General features: G+C 42.4%; 1 protein-coding gene across 3 annotated transcripts in view; it reads right to left on the bottom strand.

Annotated features, from left to right (window-relative positions):
* Window positions 1-4,376: 4,376 nt before the first annotated feature.
* Window positions 4,377-18,099, bottom strand: part of LOC139478172 (TBC1 domain family member 2B-like) — a 42,072-nt gene continuing 28,349 nt past the window's right edge. For all 3 annotated transcript variants that reach the window (XM_071260521.1, XM_071260522.1, XM_071260523.1), the window contains 8 exons: window positions 17,770-17,915; window positions 16,228-16,336; window positions 15,608-15,739; window positions 13,253-13,390; window positions 10,897-11,073; window positions 9,771-9,905; window positions 8,597-8,674; window positions 4,377-6,558 (listed from right to left, as the gene is read on the bottom strand). In XM_071260521.1, the coding sequence (XP_071116622.1) occupies window positions 6,454-6,558; window positions 8,597-8,674; window positions 9,771-9,905; window positions 10,897-11,073; window positions 13,253-13,390; window positions 15,608-15,739; window positions 16,228-16,336; window positions 17,770-17,915 (1,020 nt within the window). In that variant the 3' untranslated portion in view covers window positions 4,377-6,453. The remainder of the gene's footprint in view (window positions 6,559-8,596; window positions 8,675-9,770; window positions 9,906-10,896; window positions 11,074-13,252; window positions 13,391-15,607; window positions 15,740-16,227; window positions 16,337-17,769; window positions 17,916-18,099) is intronic.

The raw sequence follows: 18,099 nt of genomic DNA, 5'->3' as shown, positions 1-18,099 counted from the left end.
GGCGTCAGGTGAGTGTTCTCCATCTTGGTTATTTCCTTCTCAACAGCCATTTTGACCACACAATCCCCGTTTCAGTCCCTCTTACCACAAGCAGGGTGTGATGCAGCTCCATTGAATCCTGCCCCTAATGATTGTGAATGTACTGATTCCCACTGTGTGGGAGCCTGGATAATGTTACCTTAGTCAGACTGTATTGTGCAACCCACGTGTGATTCTGGGAAAAGTGTAGGCCTCAAGGCCCCAAGCCCCCATGCTTGTGTTTGTTTGTTGTTGAACGCTGCACTCAGCAATCTTCCAGCTATATGACAGCAGTAAATAATCCAATCTCATTAAAATCAGATCTTAGTTCTCGCTATCGCTAAACAAAGACTGAGTACATCCCATTACGGGTCACGTCAGAATGGCATAATGACCTTTCATTCGGCCAATCAGAGCGTCGCTTACCAGATCATGAAAGTGACAGTCAGAATGTGTTTTCTAATCATGCTACCTTGAAAACGTTAACATGGGGTATTCTGAACAACAGTTACGGCCCATACGACTGATTCTGTCAAAATTATCGTCTATCTCTTGCTTCAGTAGGATAAACATTTGAACGGAGGAGACGTTGTGCAGAACGTGAGAAGCACTGCCATACAGTCTCAACCATATATTAGACGTTCCAGAATGTTCGTTTGTTCAGTTTAATAAACTTTAATTGAGAACTGTGTCAACATATTTTTCAAACGTAGTCTGAAATGGAAGTCGCCAGGTTAAAACGAGTGCCGTAAAGCTCGAGAAATCTGCTTTCTAATTGGCTGATGTCTACTTCTTGTTAGTCATTTGAGTGGTCGGTCAAAATTCGTAAAAGGTCATTCTGACGTGACCCGTAATAGGATGTCCTAAGATCTTTGTTTAGCGGCAGCGAGAACTTACATCTGATTTTAATGAGATTGTAAATAATTGAATCTGGACCAGACAATCCAGTGATTGACATCATGAGCATTGATCTACGCAATTAGAATACAATGATATGCATCAACCAAGTCAGCAAGCCTGACCACCCGATCCCGTTAGTTGGCTCTTATGACAACCATGGGTTGTTGAAGACCTATTCTAACCCAGATCTTCACGGGTACCCATGCTTGTGAATAGGAGTCAAACAAACTAAAGATTGGGTGGTAAGTATTAGTGACCTACAGGATTTTGTGTCGTATCCCACGGCCGGAAGTGTTGCTCGTGCTGTCAACCACTATTTTACCAGGCCCAGCTGTGAGAGTGAGTGAGTTGGGTTTAACGCCGCTTTTAACAGTATTACAGTTATATCACGACGTGTCAGCTTAATGTGGGAGGAAAGCCCGAAGTGATGCAGGTCTCAGACATTTACCACTTTGGTGAAACCCACGAGCACGGGTATGGTGCTGACAAAACTAGAAACATAACCAAACCGAACCGGGATTCGAACCCACAATCATAGGTTTCTGGCATGCCCAAGGGATGCAACTCTGCACAGCGAATCGCGGCGCCTTAGACGACTGGGCCACCAGTGCCCCCCCCCCCACCAGCTGTGACACAACTGGAATAGTGCTGACTGCAGCATCAAACAATACTCACTCGCTGTATCCTTCATGTATGTTATAACGAAACATTCTAAATGCAAATAACAAGATGTAATACTGCTCCAACATCAACAAATAGCCAAATAACAATGAAATATTAGCCAATACGGTCAACATCAAACACTGGTACCGATAATGAAGGATTTGTTCATATATAACACAATGTACATCAGTGAATAATTTACATACACAACAGAGTGTTGTTCAAAGAGTGACAATAGTGAACTATATATATTATGGAGGTGAAGTTATATAGTCTAATGAATGGAATTATCAGTGTGTATTGCAGACTTCAGCTTCCCTTGTCAATAATGTAAAGGCATTTGAACAAGGAAAGTGATTGAGGGAATGATGAAGAGTATAACTTGTTTGTGAGCTAGTGAGGCGGGACGTGCTCCAGTATGTCACCCCCATGATCATTAGTTTGGTCGAAAAGCACCTTGACCAGTATGTCAGTTAAATCTGTGGGTCACCGTCACGTCCGAGGACAAAGTAGACAATTACTATTTTTGTAAAACCCATAAGCATGTTACAGGGGAATATTTCTGACAGGCCAAGGATCAAAACTGGGGAAAGTTTGGGATACAAACGCAAGATCACTGGATCCAAAGGGACACAACTCTGCACAGCAAATCATGTTGGCATGATCCACTGTGCCCCCTTGCCATTAGACGTGAACATCAGTATAGATGCTCCCTGGTAACAAATAACAAGTATGAACAGGATTACTAGACATGAATGTCATCTGTTTACATTACAAGTAAAAAAACATGATGTCAACACATTAGACATTTTGCAAAACAAACATGCAAGGGAAAAGAAAGGGTGTATGCTGGTAAGAACCTAAAGATTGTTCCTATGGTATATTTGCGGATAGTGCATCAACAATGTTATAAATTCGAGCGCAATGCTCCTGTGTCAGATACAGTGGACCAGAGTTTACATATACCTGTTGACATACAATTGTGTCAAATACAGTGCACCTGTTAAACATACAATTGTGTCAAATACAGTGCACCTGTTAAACATACAATTGTGTCAAATACAGTGCACCTGTTAACATACAATTATGTAAATACAGTGCATGTGTTTACATACAATTGTGTCAAATACAGTGCACCTGTTAACACACAATTGTCAAATACAGTGTGCCTGTTTACGTACACCTGTGTCAAATACAGTGCACCTGTGTCAAAATAGTGCACCTGTTTACATACACCTGTGTCAAATACAGTGCATCTGTTTACATGCACCTGTGTCAATATACAGAGCAGATGTTTACATACACCTATGTCAAAATACAGTGCACCTGTTAACATACTCTTGCATCAAAATACAGTGCACCTGTTTACATACACCGGTGTCAAAATACAGTGCATTTGTGTTAACATACTCTTGCATCAAAATACAGTGCACCTGTTTACATACATATGTGAAAATTACACTTAACAAGTACACATCCCTGCCTGGGGATTTCTAACTAAACAGGCCATCAAGATATGATATGGTTTCACACTCATAAATCTTTCAAAAGTCATAAGTGGAATGCAAATTTCTGTAAATGGAAGACCTCGTAATATCACAGAACAAGTAGCAACACACCTGATACAGGTAGCAACCAGCACCAAGGTAAATTCATGTACAACATGGCTCCGTGTTTCTTCTGTCCACCATGCCAGGTAAGTGAACAGGATCTGCTCAGCCCTACTGGAACCCTCACTAAAGCAGGAAACATCATCTTCCCGAGGCAAGGGAGTTAACTGACTGTATAAGTCCAGCTTCCACCCTTGCCGAACAAGGCTGGAATTTCTGGGCTCGATCATAGCGCCACCAGTGTTTACTGCGAGTTATGTCCCTTCTATGTCCCTCCTATTGACCAATCAGATACCACCTCTCATATCACTTGCATTTACTTCAAACAAAATGGTTGCACCCAGTCATGACAATCTGATTGTGACGCAACAGGTCTTACTCCACGAAGTGCATCGGATCACATGAGCACCTTGTTTAAAGACATGAAAAGATTTCGAAAATATCTGTTGAGGGCGAGCAGGCAGTACACCATCTTTCCAAATCCTGCAATCGGCCAACATCTGCATAGCAGTTTACGAACTGGATGTTGATTTCCTCACGCTAATTTGATTAAATAATATATAAAATATAACTCGATAATTCCAGCCTAGTTAGGCAAGGTTGAAAACTGGACTTCTATAGTCAGATAACTCCCTTGCCTCAGGAAGATGAGCTAACACGAGAGCCTCCAAAACCTCAAAAACCTAGATATCAAACATGTCCCATACTACCCACACGAAAGACCTATCAAATGTCACCCAATGTCTTTAGGAAAATAGTTCTCTCTGTACAAACTGCATCCTTGCGAGAAAGTACATCTTGCATATTGGGCAAACCCACCTGTTCCCCACAGGTAAGGTGCACTCATTACTGACACAGACACTTGATGCTAAAAACACTCCCACTGAGCATGCTAAGGTGTCAGAATGTTTTCCAAGAAACTGTAGACATTAAACTATCAGCACTAAGCAACGTGTCCATGTGACTATTAGCACATGTGTTTAGGAACATTGAAACGAATGTGGACAAAATTTTGACTATGAAGAGTCTGTCATGAGCGATTCACCAAAAGGAAATTGATACTTTGATACTGAGTCCTGACACTTCATGACTTATTTTCCTAGAAATATGGCAATTAATACAGTTTGTTCTCAGGCAACGAAAACCTTTTTTGTTGTTTATATTTATCTGACTAAATAATGACAATGTTTGTGGGGGTGTTTGGGTGGGGTGTTTGGATGGGGGTGTTTGGGTGGGGGTGTTTGTAAGGTGATTGAGTGGGGGTGTTCGAGTGGGGGTGTTTGGGTGGGGGCGTTTTGATAGGGGAATTTGGGTGGGGGTGTTTGGATGGGGGTGTTTGGGTCGGGGTATTTGTGGGGTGATTGAGTTGGGGTGCTCGGGTGGGATGTTTTGATTGGGGAATTCGGCTGGGGGTGTTTAGATGGGGGTGTTACGGTGTTGACATTAGTGTGGGGGTGTTTCGATAGGGGAATTCGGGTGGGGGTGTTTGGGTGGGAGTGTTTGGATTGGGTTGGGGAGTTTGGATGGTGGTGTTTGGGTTTGAGTGGGGGTGTTTGGATAAGGGTGTTTGGGTGGGGGTGTTTGGGTGGGGGTGTTTGGGTGGGGGTGTTTGGGGCGGGAGTGTTTGGGGCGGGAGTGTTTGGATTGGGTTGGGGAGTTTGGATGGGGGTGTTTGGGTTTGAGTGGGGGTGTTTGGATAAGGGTGTTTGGGTGAGGGTGTTTGGGTGGGGGTGTTTGGGTGGGGGTGTTTGGGGCAGGGGTGTTTGGATGAGTGTCAGAGGATCAAGGACTCACAATTACCAAGTAAAATCCAACACACAGTTAGATACACAAGACTAGAACACGGTCAGGAAGACATGAATCTCAGGAAGGCATGATTAGACAATTATCGGCAGGAAGAAACAGAGACTCTTTCTGTATTTTGATTTCAGGAATGTAAAAAACAATTGCAGGACATTCTCTAAGTTGAAAAAACAAAGCCATTATTATTTCCTGTTAGAAGAAAAATCCTCTCGAAGCCATAGTTCATAGGGACTGACAGGGGAATGAAAGCATAATGTGGACACAAAAGACAATAACATCTCGACAAGACAAAGTCAAATATACGGTACACAAGGTCCTGTTTCAACATCATTAACAAATAAATAACATGATCAAGATTGATTTCAATCACAAAACATGCAGTGAGATAATATGTGGGGGCAAGACCAACATGTCCTCATCCCTGCTATCCCGAGCAAAGTCTCACATCATCAGAGAATTTGTATCCATCGATATGTATAGGTAGATTTGGACTTTTTTAGCACTATTATCCTTTGATCACTAGCAACAAGTCAGGAACGTATAAAATTCATAAATGGAAATGTGTTATTTACACATCTTTACGAAATATTTACATTATTATACTTATGTTAGGAAGAGATTAAGATGACCTCTCTGAAATCAAACCCTCTGGAGAACATTTACATATGCTGGCTGAATACGTTCTCCGTGACAATGACAGTCACTTTTGATCTTGGGCAAATGGAACCATGGAAAGTTTACAAGAATGTTCCTATGGGGTTCAACCCTTTACCTCATTGTCAAAATATGTAAACAGGATTCCAGTAATATCACTGCCTGTCAGATTCATGTGGGAAGAAAGCCCGAAGTGATGCAGGTCTCAGACATTTACAACTTTTGTAAAACCCACGGTCAAACCAGGTTTCAAACCCACGCAACTCTGCACAGCAAACCATTACACATGAAGTCGGTTGTATTCTATATGTATATTTGTTCATAACAGGAGTCAAGCCATCTACTGCTATTGTAAATATAGAAGCAACATTAATCGTTGAACTGTCATGGATTTAAGTAGTTTTTACTTGCTGCCCATAGTTGACTACTAAGAAACATAGCGTAAACGTGAGTTCCCAGTACGATACACATTAAAACAGGCTTCCCCATGATTCTTCGCGAGGTCTAGTATATACAATCACATATGGGGATATGGTTAGCACGGCTTTAATTTACTAATTCGAAGAGAAATGCATGGTCTTCTGTTTGCAGAAGTGATGCCTTACCTTAAAACTTAACTTTCACACTAATGGAATCAACTGTACACAATATTTGCAAACTTTATGAAAGCCCTCCTATTTACAGGCTAACACTTCTGGCTGGTTTAGAGGCTTTAACACTTTCTGATGATTGTGAAGTAGTTGTGCTGGTCACCCAGTACCCCAGCCAGTATGTCATTCCATGGTGGTTCCATTGCAACTGTCACTCAGGCGTCATCAAGCTCATCATCACTATAGAAATCCATCCGGTCGTCGGGGACCCTCTCCGACTTGAAGTCTCGGCGGATTGCATCCAACTCGGCCAACTCAAGCTGAGAGAGACAACACATTCCAGTGAAAAGTCAGTTAAATAAGTCTGCATTAATGATAAAACATGGCTGTCAATTAGGGCTGGGACGGGTAACTCAGGTACTGGGGTCGGCTTGGTACTGAGTAGGACCAAGTTACCCACAGGACTACCTGGGCCCATGGTTAAGTCACGTGATATATTGTTTAATGAACAAAAGTCACGGTTACACTACAAGTCACTAATGTTTGCATTTCTTTCAGACTAGGCACTCTATGTATTGTTATATGTTAAAGCTTCAGTGTATGCATGACCAGATTGTTTCATACATGTTTCTGAATATTTTTTTGCCGGTGGCTCCGGTACAACAATTCCCAATCAGACATTTTGTACCCAAACGTTGATACCTACAGCAGGTTTCCGGGTCGGGTCAGGTAATATGGGATCAGGTACCTGGGTAATAATTTTGGACTCATCATCCCAGCACTACTGTTAATGGTTTGTAGCACTGTAGCTTGGACATTATATCTTGCTTCAATTCTAACTGAATCAGTGAGTGAGTGAGTTTGATTTTACGCCGCTTTTAGCAATATTCCAGCAATATCATGGCGGGGGACACCAGAAATGGGCTTCACACATTGTACTTATGTCGGGAATCGCACCCGGGTCTTCAGCGTGACGAGGGAACGCTTTAACCACTAGGCTACCCGACCGCCCTTCTAACTGAATCACATTGAATTGATATTGATGTATCCTGAGGTCTGTCACACCTAAATCAATCAAACACTTAAATCTTCATGAGTCTTTGCATGACATTTGAAATAGCAAAATGAACACTGCCTTGTATATTGGATTTGATAAATAACAAACATGAATCTAGTTAATGTTTCTCTGTATTCTTGTAACTAGGCAACACACTTAGTGAATTGGTGACTTGCTGGGTTGACTGCAAGGAACTCTGGGTAGGAGAACGACCAGAGAGGTTCAGTTGTCATGGAAACATATAGTGGCATTCAGTTTCTCATGATATCCTTCCAGAGAGTGTATGCCTCACAACTGCTTACACATGGAAAGAGAGAACCACGGAACATGGCACATGACTTTCTCTTTTCTCTATTCATATTTTTTTATGAACATGATGTGTTCTCAGATTTACCAATGTTATCAGGGATTTCTCTGGACCTGCTTATAGGCCACTAGTCAGTGCCAGGGCCTTAGTGCTACGACTATTGTAGGCTTATGTCAAAGCATGGGAATTACGATCATCTTAGCGCTAAGATCGCTTTGTGCAAGTGGACCCTGGTCTTGAGCAATTCTCAATATATTCACAAACTTGAACTATACATCTTCCTATTCATGCTGTTTATATATAACTAATGTTGCGGCTTCGCTGAGCTGCATTGAATTTCACAGGATGATAAGGATGAAGAGGCTTAGTTCAGTGTTATTGCATTGAATGTTATGTTAAAGTTCAATGTTATTGCATTGAAAGTCATGTTAAAGTTCAGTGTTATTGCATTGAAAGTTATGTTAAAATTCAATGTTATTACATTGAAAGTTATGTTAAAGTTCAATGTTATCGCATTGAAAGTCATGTTAAAGTTCAATGTTATTGCATTGAAAGTTATGTTAAAATTCAATGTTATTACATTGAAAGTTATGTTAAAGTTCAATGTTATCGCATTGAAAGTTATGTTAAAGTTCAATGTTATCGCATTGAAAGTTATGTTAAAGTTCAATGTTATTACATCGAAAGTTATTTTAAAATTCAATGTTAAAAACACCTCTGAACTTCGTACTTTTGAACAAAATATTTGCTTTCCTAATTTACCTGCCCAGGGCACTGAGTTTAGCATCCTAGATTAATTCCTGCTGAATGAGTTTTGATGCATGTACGAAAGGAAATTTTGGGGTATTGAATACTCAAAAATACCTGCTAATGAGAAAACACATAATTGAAAAGATGTATCGTGATTCATAAATACATATAGGAATCTTTTTCACTTTTGAACAATAGTAGCACTACTTAAATATCATGTCTAAATGCACTGAGAGTTATCTACCTTGATTTGATGTAGATGGCTCTGCCTCTTACTAGCGATGCTCCTCATTGGGAAGGGGTTCAGGTCATAGAAGGCTATCTGCAACCATGGAAACAAAGCTCAGGTCATTGTTTCAGGTAAAAGAAACATGAAGAAGGTCCTGTCATCCTTTTCTGTTCACAACATCCCATGAAGATTGACATAAATATTTTGTACAAAGAAACAGTGTGAAAAAACATAATCCTGTGAACATGACGAATAGTGACTTAAAAAAACAACAAATTAACCCTTTGAACTTTAAACATGCTCTTTGTGACTGACATAAAGAAAGAGTGAATGAGCTGTAGTGAGTGAACAAGACCAACTTTGAGCATATCACCATATGACAGTTCAATGTGGGTAGAAAGCCCTAAGTGAAGTAGTTGGTTTGTTTTTTTACGGCGCACTCAGCAATATTCCAGCTATATGACGGCGGTCTGTAAATAATCGAGTCTGGACCAGACAATCCAGTGAATAATATCATGAGCATCGATCCATGCAATTGGGATCGATGACATGCATCAACCAAGTCAGCAAGCCTGACCACCCGATCCCGTTAGTCGCCTTTTACCACGAACATAGTCGCCTTTTACGGCAGGCATGGGTTTGCTGAAGACCTATTCTAACCCGGATCTTCACGGGTCCCTAAGTAAAGTAGGTCGGGTACTTTTACCACCATACTGAAACCCTACATCATGGTGCTCACAAACCAAGGATCATAACCAGAATGAATGTAACCAGCACCAGCAGATCCTGACATGGCTAAGGGACTTAACTCTAAACATCAAACTGAAAGCCTTAGACAACTGGGCAAACTATTCTTATTCTGGGAGGTCACACATTTATTGTCTGTCCAGTAATGACAGTTGATATCTGCTTACATTATGTCATATTGAGACCCTGGAAATTCCTCTTCTTATCAAGAATGAATTAGAGAACAACCTGACGCGAGTGAATGAATAGTGTTATTCTCAAGCCTTTGGCAATCAACCCATCAGCATTGAAAATGCACATTTGCAACTATCAGAAAGTTATTACACATGATCATTCCACCCATATTTATTCGAGCTCAACTGTATATTCCTAGCCAGGTTGTTTGTAGTTACAACTTGATTGATAGTGATTTATTACACGACAGGAACCAGTGAGACATTACCTTACAGATCCCCCTTGCGTCAGTCATCCTCTCGCCTACAGTGCGCATGTACCTGTTCACCAGGAAGGAGGTGTTCTGAGTCAACACTCCTTCCTCTGCGTACTTTAGGAAAGCAATTGAGAAACGAAACAGCACCTGAAAGAGAAAACACCGATGAAAAATCCTTCCAAACACTTTGATGCGTATTTGTGTGACAATCTATAGATTAAAGAAATCAGCTTTGATTCCTTACGTCATATAATATATTCATCAAATTACAAATTATTGTTAACAAGACTGTTTTAGATCCATACAAGTCAGTAAATATTATGAGCAACATCCTGCTCCTAAAAAACAACAAATTTACATTTATTATGACACGTTTTGAATTTACAGAGATTTATTTTTGATGAACAACTGTTCAGGGTCAGTTGTAACGTCAGTTGAGATGTGACAAGTAAGGTCACATGAGTGAGTTGTGTTTAACGCCGCTTTTAACAGTATTCCTGTTATATAGCTTCATGTGGGAGGAAAGGCCGAAGTGAGGCAGGTCTCAGACATTTACCACTTCGGTGAAACCCACGATCACAGGTATGGTGCTGACAAACCTAGAAACATAATCGAGGAAAACGGGATTCGAACCCTTAATCATAGGTTTCTGGCGTGCCCAAGGGACGCAACTCTGCACAGCGAATCGCGGCGCCTTAGACGACTGGGCCACCCGTGCCCCCTAAGGTCACATGAAACTCTATCCAATGACAAGACTGTGTGGATACTGTTCGAAACCCATATGCCCCATTATTTCCTGATGCAAAATGACGGATACCCCGGTAATCTTGAAACACTACAAACAGACTAACCTGTTCTAACCAATCAGATATTAGTAAAAGTCTAATGGTAAGTGTTGCATCCAATCAGAAGTCTCCTCTTATATGATTGTTGTCATAAGGTCAAACATGATGCCATTTATAATGTCAACTGGGATTGAACAAAACACAAAATATAATCAACTGGTGTTTCAAAAAGTCAAAAACAATCCCAATGACTTTTAATTATAAGAGAAAAGTAATCTGTTTGCTTATCCCAGACGTGGCGCGAAGCCAGGGATGGATGGTATACATACACATGGTGTGGTAGATAGGCCTACCTTGCTGCCTTCATACAAGAAGGAGTCCCAGACTCTAAGGAAAGTATCTGTCGGCACGCTGTCCACAAACACGGTGAGGAACCAGTTGAATGTGAACAGACTCAGGTCAACATCGTGGGTCTCAAAATGGCTGTACAACTTGGGCAGCTTGTCCTGCACTAGGTCCTTCAGCACACGCTGGAATAAACACAAGGGGTGAATGATGACTTACTTTACAGTCAGCAATAAACATGCTGGAATAAACATCACAGTCGGCAATAAACATGCTGGAATATACACAAGGGATAAATGTTGACTTACTTTACAGTCAGCAATAAACATGCTGGAATAATCATCACAGTCAGCAATAAACACTGGAATAAACACAAGGAGTGAATGTTGACTTACTTTACAGTCAGCAATAAACATGCTGGAATAAACATCACTGTCAGCAATAAACACTGGAATAAACACAAGGAGTGAATGTTGACTTACTTTACAGTCAGCAATAAACATGCTGGAATAAAACAGGGATAAATGTTGACTTACATCACAGTCAATAAATCAGCTCTATCACGTCAGTCAGTAAAGAATGGAGTTTGGGCCATTCCAACCAGTGGCTGACAGCATGAACAACAATCACAATGACACGTAATCAGCCAGCTCAGACCTTGTAACATTTTTAACAGGCTGTGTTGACAAACGTGGGATACTGGTGATGAACCAAGTCACCGAACCTGACCACCCCATCCATTTCGTCACCCCTTACAACCAGCATAGGTTGCTTGAGACCTATTCTAACCTGGAATCCCCACAGTACAACCAGCATAGGTTGCTTGAGACCTATTCTAACCTGGAATCCCCATAGTACAACCAGCATAGGTTGCTTGAGACCTATTCTAACCTGGAATCCCCACAGTACAACCAGCATAGGTTGCTTGAGACCTATTCTAACCTGGAATCCCCACAGTACAACCTGCATAGGTTGCTTGAGACCTATTCTAACCTGGAATCCCCACAGTACAACCAGCATAGGTTGCTAAAGACCTATTCTAACCCGGAATCCCCACAGTACAACCAGCATAGGTTGCTTGAGACCTATTCTAACCTGGAATCCCCACAGTACAACCAGCATAGGTTGCTTGAGACCTATTCTAACCTGGAATCCCCACAGTACAACCAGCATAGGTTGCTTGAGACCTATTCTAACCTGGAATCCCCACAGTACAACCAGCATAGGTTGCTAAAGACCTATTCTATCCCTTAATCACCACAGTACAACCAGCATAGGTTGCTTGAGACCTATTCTAACCTGGAATCCCCACAGTACAACCAGCATAGGTTGCTAAAGACCTATTCTAACCCAGAATCTCCACAGTACAACCAGCATAGGTTGCTTGAGACCTATTCTAACCCAGAAGCTCAGTACAACCAGCATAGGATGCTGGGGACCTATTCTAACCTGGAATCCCCACAGTACAACCAGCATAGGTTGCTTGAGACCTATTCTAACCCAGAATCTCCACAGTACAACCAGCATAGGTTGCTTGAGACCTATTCTAACCCAGAATCCCCACAGTACAACCAGCATAGGTTGCTTGAGACCTATTCTAACCCAGAATCTCAGTACAACCAGCATAGGTTGCTGGGGACCTATTCTAACCTGGAATCACCACAGTACAACCAGCATAGGTTGCTTGAGACCTATTCTAACCCAGAATCTCCACAGTACAACCAGCATAGGTTGCTTGAGACCTATTCTAACCCAGAATCCCCACAGTACAACCAGCATAGGTTGCTTGAGACCTATTCTAACCCAGAATCTCCACAGTACAACCAGCATAGGTTGCTTGAGACCTATTCTAACCCAGAAGCTCAGTACAACCAGCATAGGATGCTGGGGACCTATTCTAACCTGGAATCTCCACAGTACAACCAGCATAGGTTGCTTGAGACCTATTCTAACCCAGAATCTCCACAGTACAACCAGCATAGGTTGCTTGAGACCTATTCTAACCCAGAATCTCCACAGTACAACCAGCATAGGTTGCTTGAGACCTATTCTAACCCAGAATCTCCACAGTACAACCAGCATAGGTTGCTAAAGACCTATTCTAACCCAGAATCCCCACAGTACAACCAGCATAGGTTGCTTGAGACCTATTCTAACCCAGAATCCCCACAGTAAAACCAGCATAGGTTGCTGGGGACCTATTCTAACCCGGAATCCCCACAGTACAACCAGCATAGGTTGCTTGAGACCTATTCTAACCACGAATCTCCACAGTACAACCAGCCTAGATCGCTTGAGACCTATTCTAACCCGGAATCCCCACAGAAGAACCCCCATATCTGTGTGTACTGTGAGCTGCCTCACCTGGTCCGCTTGTGCTGCCGCTAGCGTAGTGGTGAAGTAGTCAGGGGGCATCAGATGTTCCACGATCGTCACCAGACACCAGAACGCCTCCTCCTCTGACAGGAACAGCAGTGCTATGGCAGCTAGCCGGTTCAATCCCTGCAAAGACACACCCCGTATATCAAGCAAGAGGTGGCAGGTTGAAACGCACACAGTACTCCGAAGGGACTAAATTAGGGTAGAACACTTACAGATATCAGATATTCAGAGTATTCAACTTTTTCTATGTGAAGTATAAACTCTAGATGATGTCCAATTGGAGAAAACAAGGGGAGGTTACTCTGCATTCTATTGCACTAGCTTTTTTTATTAGCTACCACACTAAATTCACACCTTACTGTAGTGGCATAATGAGAAATCATTCCTACAGTACGTCAACCTGGATTTAACCAAAAAGTGCCAATTGGCAAATTACTTTTCAAAATCAAGTAGACACAATTTATGGATAACAACTCCTTTATGTACTGTAAAGGCGACGTTTCGGTATAGATCCTGATACCGTTGTCAAGGCATTCTGATGGTGTTGATTGCCTCCATGAAGACATATCTATACCGAAATGTCGCCTTTACAGTAAATGAAGAAGTTGTTGTCCATAAATTGTGTCTACTTTGTCATCAGTCAACTTCTAAGTAATGCCAATCAAACAATACTTTTAAAAAAGTGTTCCAGCAAAATCTAAGTGTTCCACACAAAATGGTGGCTTGTATTTCATGGTTGGAACTGCAACCTGTGCTAACCAATAATCTCATCTCATAGCAGCAATTACTGCTTCGTTCTAAAATTTACACAAGGCAAGATCATGGAGTACATTCTGGTGGTATACATAATATCTTGTCTTGTCAGGGTCATTTTGCCAAAGCAGGCAGAAGTGTCAGACCAGCAAATGAAATTATCAGAAATATCATAGGTCACATCACTTCCCAAAATGAATATATCCATATATAGTACACATTTCTAGCAATAGCTATTGCCAACGACATTTATGTTCTTATAAATCATGAGAAGCCATTGATGAAAGTCAGATGCAATGTTTTTCACAGTTTTGATGAACTGGTTCCAAAAACAGTAAAGAATTTCTAATAATATTGTCTTTCAAAACGTTAATGTCTTTTCATGCAACATTACCAACAGATATGCACTTGTGTTTTTTTAGCACAAATTTCCATGAATTTGCATGAATGGTGCAAGGGCCAAGCCGAAGCACTGTCCCTAGCAGGGTGCTCCTCATGACTCACCTGGCCATAGCCAATCACCATGTTCTGGGCACTTCAAGATTGTCTCCGGGACTCACCTGGCCGTAGCCAATCACCATGTTCTGGGCACTGAAGGCCTTCAAGATTGTTCCAGTGACTCACCTGGCAGTAACCAATCACCATGTTCTGGGCACTGAAGGCCTTCAAGATTGTTCCAGTGACTCACCTGGCAGTAGCCAATCACCATGTTCTGGGCACTGAAGGCCTTCAAGATTGTCCCTGTGACTCACCTGGCTGTAGCTAATCACCATGTTCTGGGCACTGAAGGCCTTCAAGATTGTCCCTGTGACTCACCTGGCTGTAGCTAATCACCATGATCTGGGCACTGAAGGCCTTCAAGATTGTCCCTGTGACTCACCTGGCTGTAGCTAATCACCATGATCTGGGCACTGAAGGCCTTCAAGATTGTCCCTGTGACTCACCTGGCAGTAGCCAATCACCATGTTCTGGGCACTGAAGGCCTTCAAGATTGTCCCTGTGACTCACCTGGCTGTAGCCAATCACCATGTTCTGGGCACTGAAGGCCTTCCAGATTGTACCTTTTACTCACCTGGCTGTAGCTAATCACCATGTTCTGGGCACTGAAGGCCTTCAAGATTGTCCCTGTGACTCACCTGGCTGTAGCTAATCACCATGATCTGGGCACTGAAGGCCTTCAAGATTGTCCCTGTGACTCACCTGGCTGTAGCTAATCACCATGATCTGGGCACTGAAGGCCTTCAAGATTGTCCCTGTGACTCACCTGGCAGTAGCCAATCACCATGTTCTGGGCACTGAAGGCCTTCAAGATTGTCCCTGTGACTCACCAGGCAGTAGCCAATCACCATGTTCTGGGCAATGAAGGCCTTCAAGATTGTCCCTGTGACTCACCTGGCAGTAGCTAATCACCATGTTCTGGGCACTGAAGGCCTTCAAGATTGTCCCCATGACTCACCTGGCAGTAGCCAATCACCATGTTCTGGGCACTGAAGGCCTTCAAGATTGTCCCTGTGACTCACCTGGCAGTAGCCAATCACCATGTTCTGGGCACTGAAGGCCTTCAAGATTGTCCCCATGACTCACCTGGCAGTAGCCAATCACCATGTTCTGGGCACTGAAGGCCAGTAAGATTCTCCTTAATTTCTTGATGCCATCTGATTCAAGTGTTTCAAAGTGTCGATTGTTTGGTAAAGTTCTCAACAGATCAAGCTCAATCTGAAAGGAGAAAACAATCAACATACACAGTGACCTCTAGCATGAATCTAGACACTGGGATATATATTGCCTCAATAGTAAACGATTAAATTCATAATGCAAGGTAAGAGCTACTGGCATTCGCAAAGCAACCTAGAGCAATGTATTTTAGCTATTAATAGTGTACCTATACCTTTACATCATATAATCAATGCTTAGAGAATAGCATTCTTATTCTCACTATCTTTGCTAAATTGATTAGAAGACACACTGTGTTTTGAAATTTGAGGTAGTCTATCTGTAGATTAGATACCTATAAGGGAGAGAGTTAAGCAAATTTTGATGGTAGAATTTCCAATCATTAGTATTTTCAAAAGTCATCAGTATTACTTGAGTGATCACTTTTGATGTGGACTGCGCAGATCCATCAAGTTCTTTACAGAGTAATCAGAAAGAACCAGAAGCTGAAACACAGCATAATGTCGACTTTGTTAAGGTGGGCTACACACCTGTTTGGCTGCAGGGTTGGACTTGGTGTCCTTGGCACGTACGACCAGGCTTTTGTAGTAGCCCGGGCCCAGCTTCAGTCTCGACTGCCCTACATGCATGTTGATACACCTGAAGCATACAGAAGGCACATCCTATACTTCCTACACCTCTAGTATACAGAAGGCACATCCTATACTTCCTACACCTGCAGCATACAGAGGGCATATCCTATACTTCCTACACCTGTAGTATACAGAGGGCATACCCTATACATCCTACACCTGCAGTATACAGAGGGCACACTCTATACTTCCTACACCTCCAGTATACAGAGGGCATACTCTATACATCCTACACCTGCAGCATACAGAGGGCACTCTCTATACATCCTACACCTGCAGCATACAGAGGGCACACTCTATACATCCTACACCTGCAGCATACAGAGGGAACTCTCTATACATCCTACACCTACAGCATACACAGGGCACACTCTATACATCCTACACCTGCAGCATACAGAGGGCACACTCTATACATCCTACACCTGCAGCATACAGAGGGCACACTCTATACATCCTACACCTGCAGCATACAGAGGGCACACTCTATACAACCTACACCTGCAGCATACAGAGGGCACACTCTATACATCCTACACCTGAAGCATACAGAGGGCACATCGTATACATCCTACACCTGCAGTATACAGAGGGCACACTTTATACTTCCTACACCTGTAGTATAAAGAGGGCACTCTCTATACATCCTACACCTGCAGCATACAGAGGGCATACTCTATACATCCTACACCTGCAGCATACAGAGGGCACACTCTATACATCCTACACCTGCAGCATACAGAGGGCACACTCTATACTTCCTACACCTGCAGTATACAGAGGGCACATTGTATACATCCTACACCTGCAGTATACAGAGGGCATACTCTATACATCCAACACCTGCAGTATTCAGAGGGCTTGCTCTATATCACAGCGTAATTGACACTGATTGGGTGACTGACCCTCTCTATAAGTAATGCTTTGCACAACAGTAAAACAAATGGAAGTATGTGCAACAATTTGATTGGTTGCAAAAAGTTGTTATGTCGTCAGTTCCAAATGAAATTCTACTTAGGCCTCACATTTCAATTTTATTTCACCAAAGATTGTAATAACACAGGGAGGGATTCAAATGTAGTGTGTTCAAGCCACTGCTACAACTGGTGACCCGTGAAGGTCCGGGGTAGAATAGGTCTTCAGCAACCCATGCTTGCCGTAAAAGGCGACTATACTTGTCGTAAGAGGCGATTAACGGGATCGGTTGGCCAGGCACGCTGACTTGGATGATGCATGTTATCGTATTCCGGTTGCGTGGATCGATGCTCATGATGTCAATTCTGGATTGTCTTGTCCAGATTTGATTATTTCAAGACCGCCGTCATATAGCTGGAATATTGCTGAGTTTAGCGTAAAACAACAAACAAACTACCACTGGTTTCAATATGGACAGGTATCTTAAAATTACCAGACTGTTGAGTAAACATTGAATAAACTCACCCTTTCCACATCTGTTCCCTGTACTCGTGTGGTATTCCTGACCTGATGAGGGTCTTCAGCTCCAGGGACCTGTTGAGAGGTCGACCTGACTGGTTGACCATGAAGTTCTCCCACTTGACTTGGTGCGATGACGCTTCATCAGCCACCTGTAACAGTCCCACATCAGTGAGTGAATATGGATCTACACCACTTATAGCCTTATTCCAGAAATATTGCAGGGACACCATGTAGGGAATTGAACCCAGGCCTTCTTTGTCATGAGCAAACACTTTAGCCCCTAGACTACCCCACCACCCCCTCACAGATGAAGCAGATAGCTGAAGCTAAATC

The sequence above is a fragment of the Haliotis cracherodii genome, unplaced genomic scaffold (genome assembly GCF_022045235.1).
Source record: "Haliotis cracherodii isolate W230 unplaced genomic scaffold, xgHalCrac1.p SCAF_4, whole genome shotgun sequence".
Lineage (NCBI taxonomy): Eukaryota > Metazoa > Mollusca > Gastropoda > Lepetellida > Haliotidae > Haliotis > Haliotis cracherodii.
Note: the sequence above shows the minus strand (reverse complement) of the source record. Positions and strands in the feature narration are given on the sequence as shown.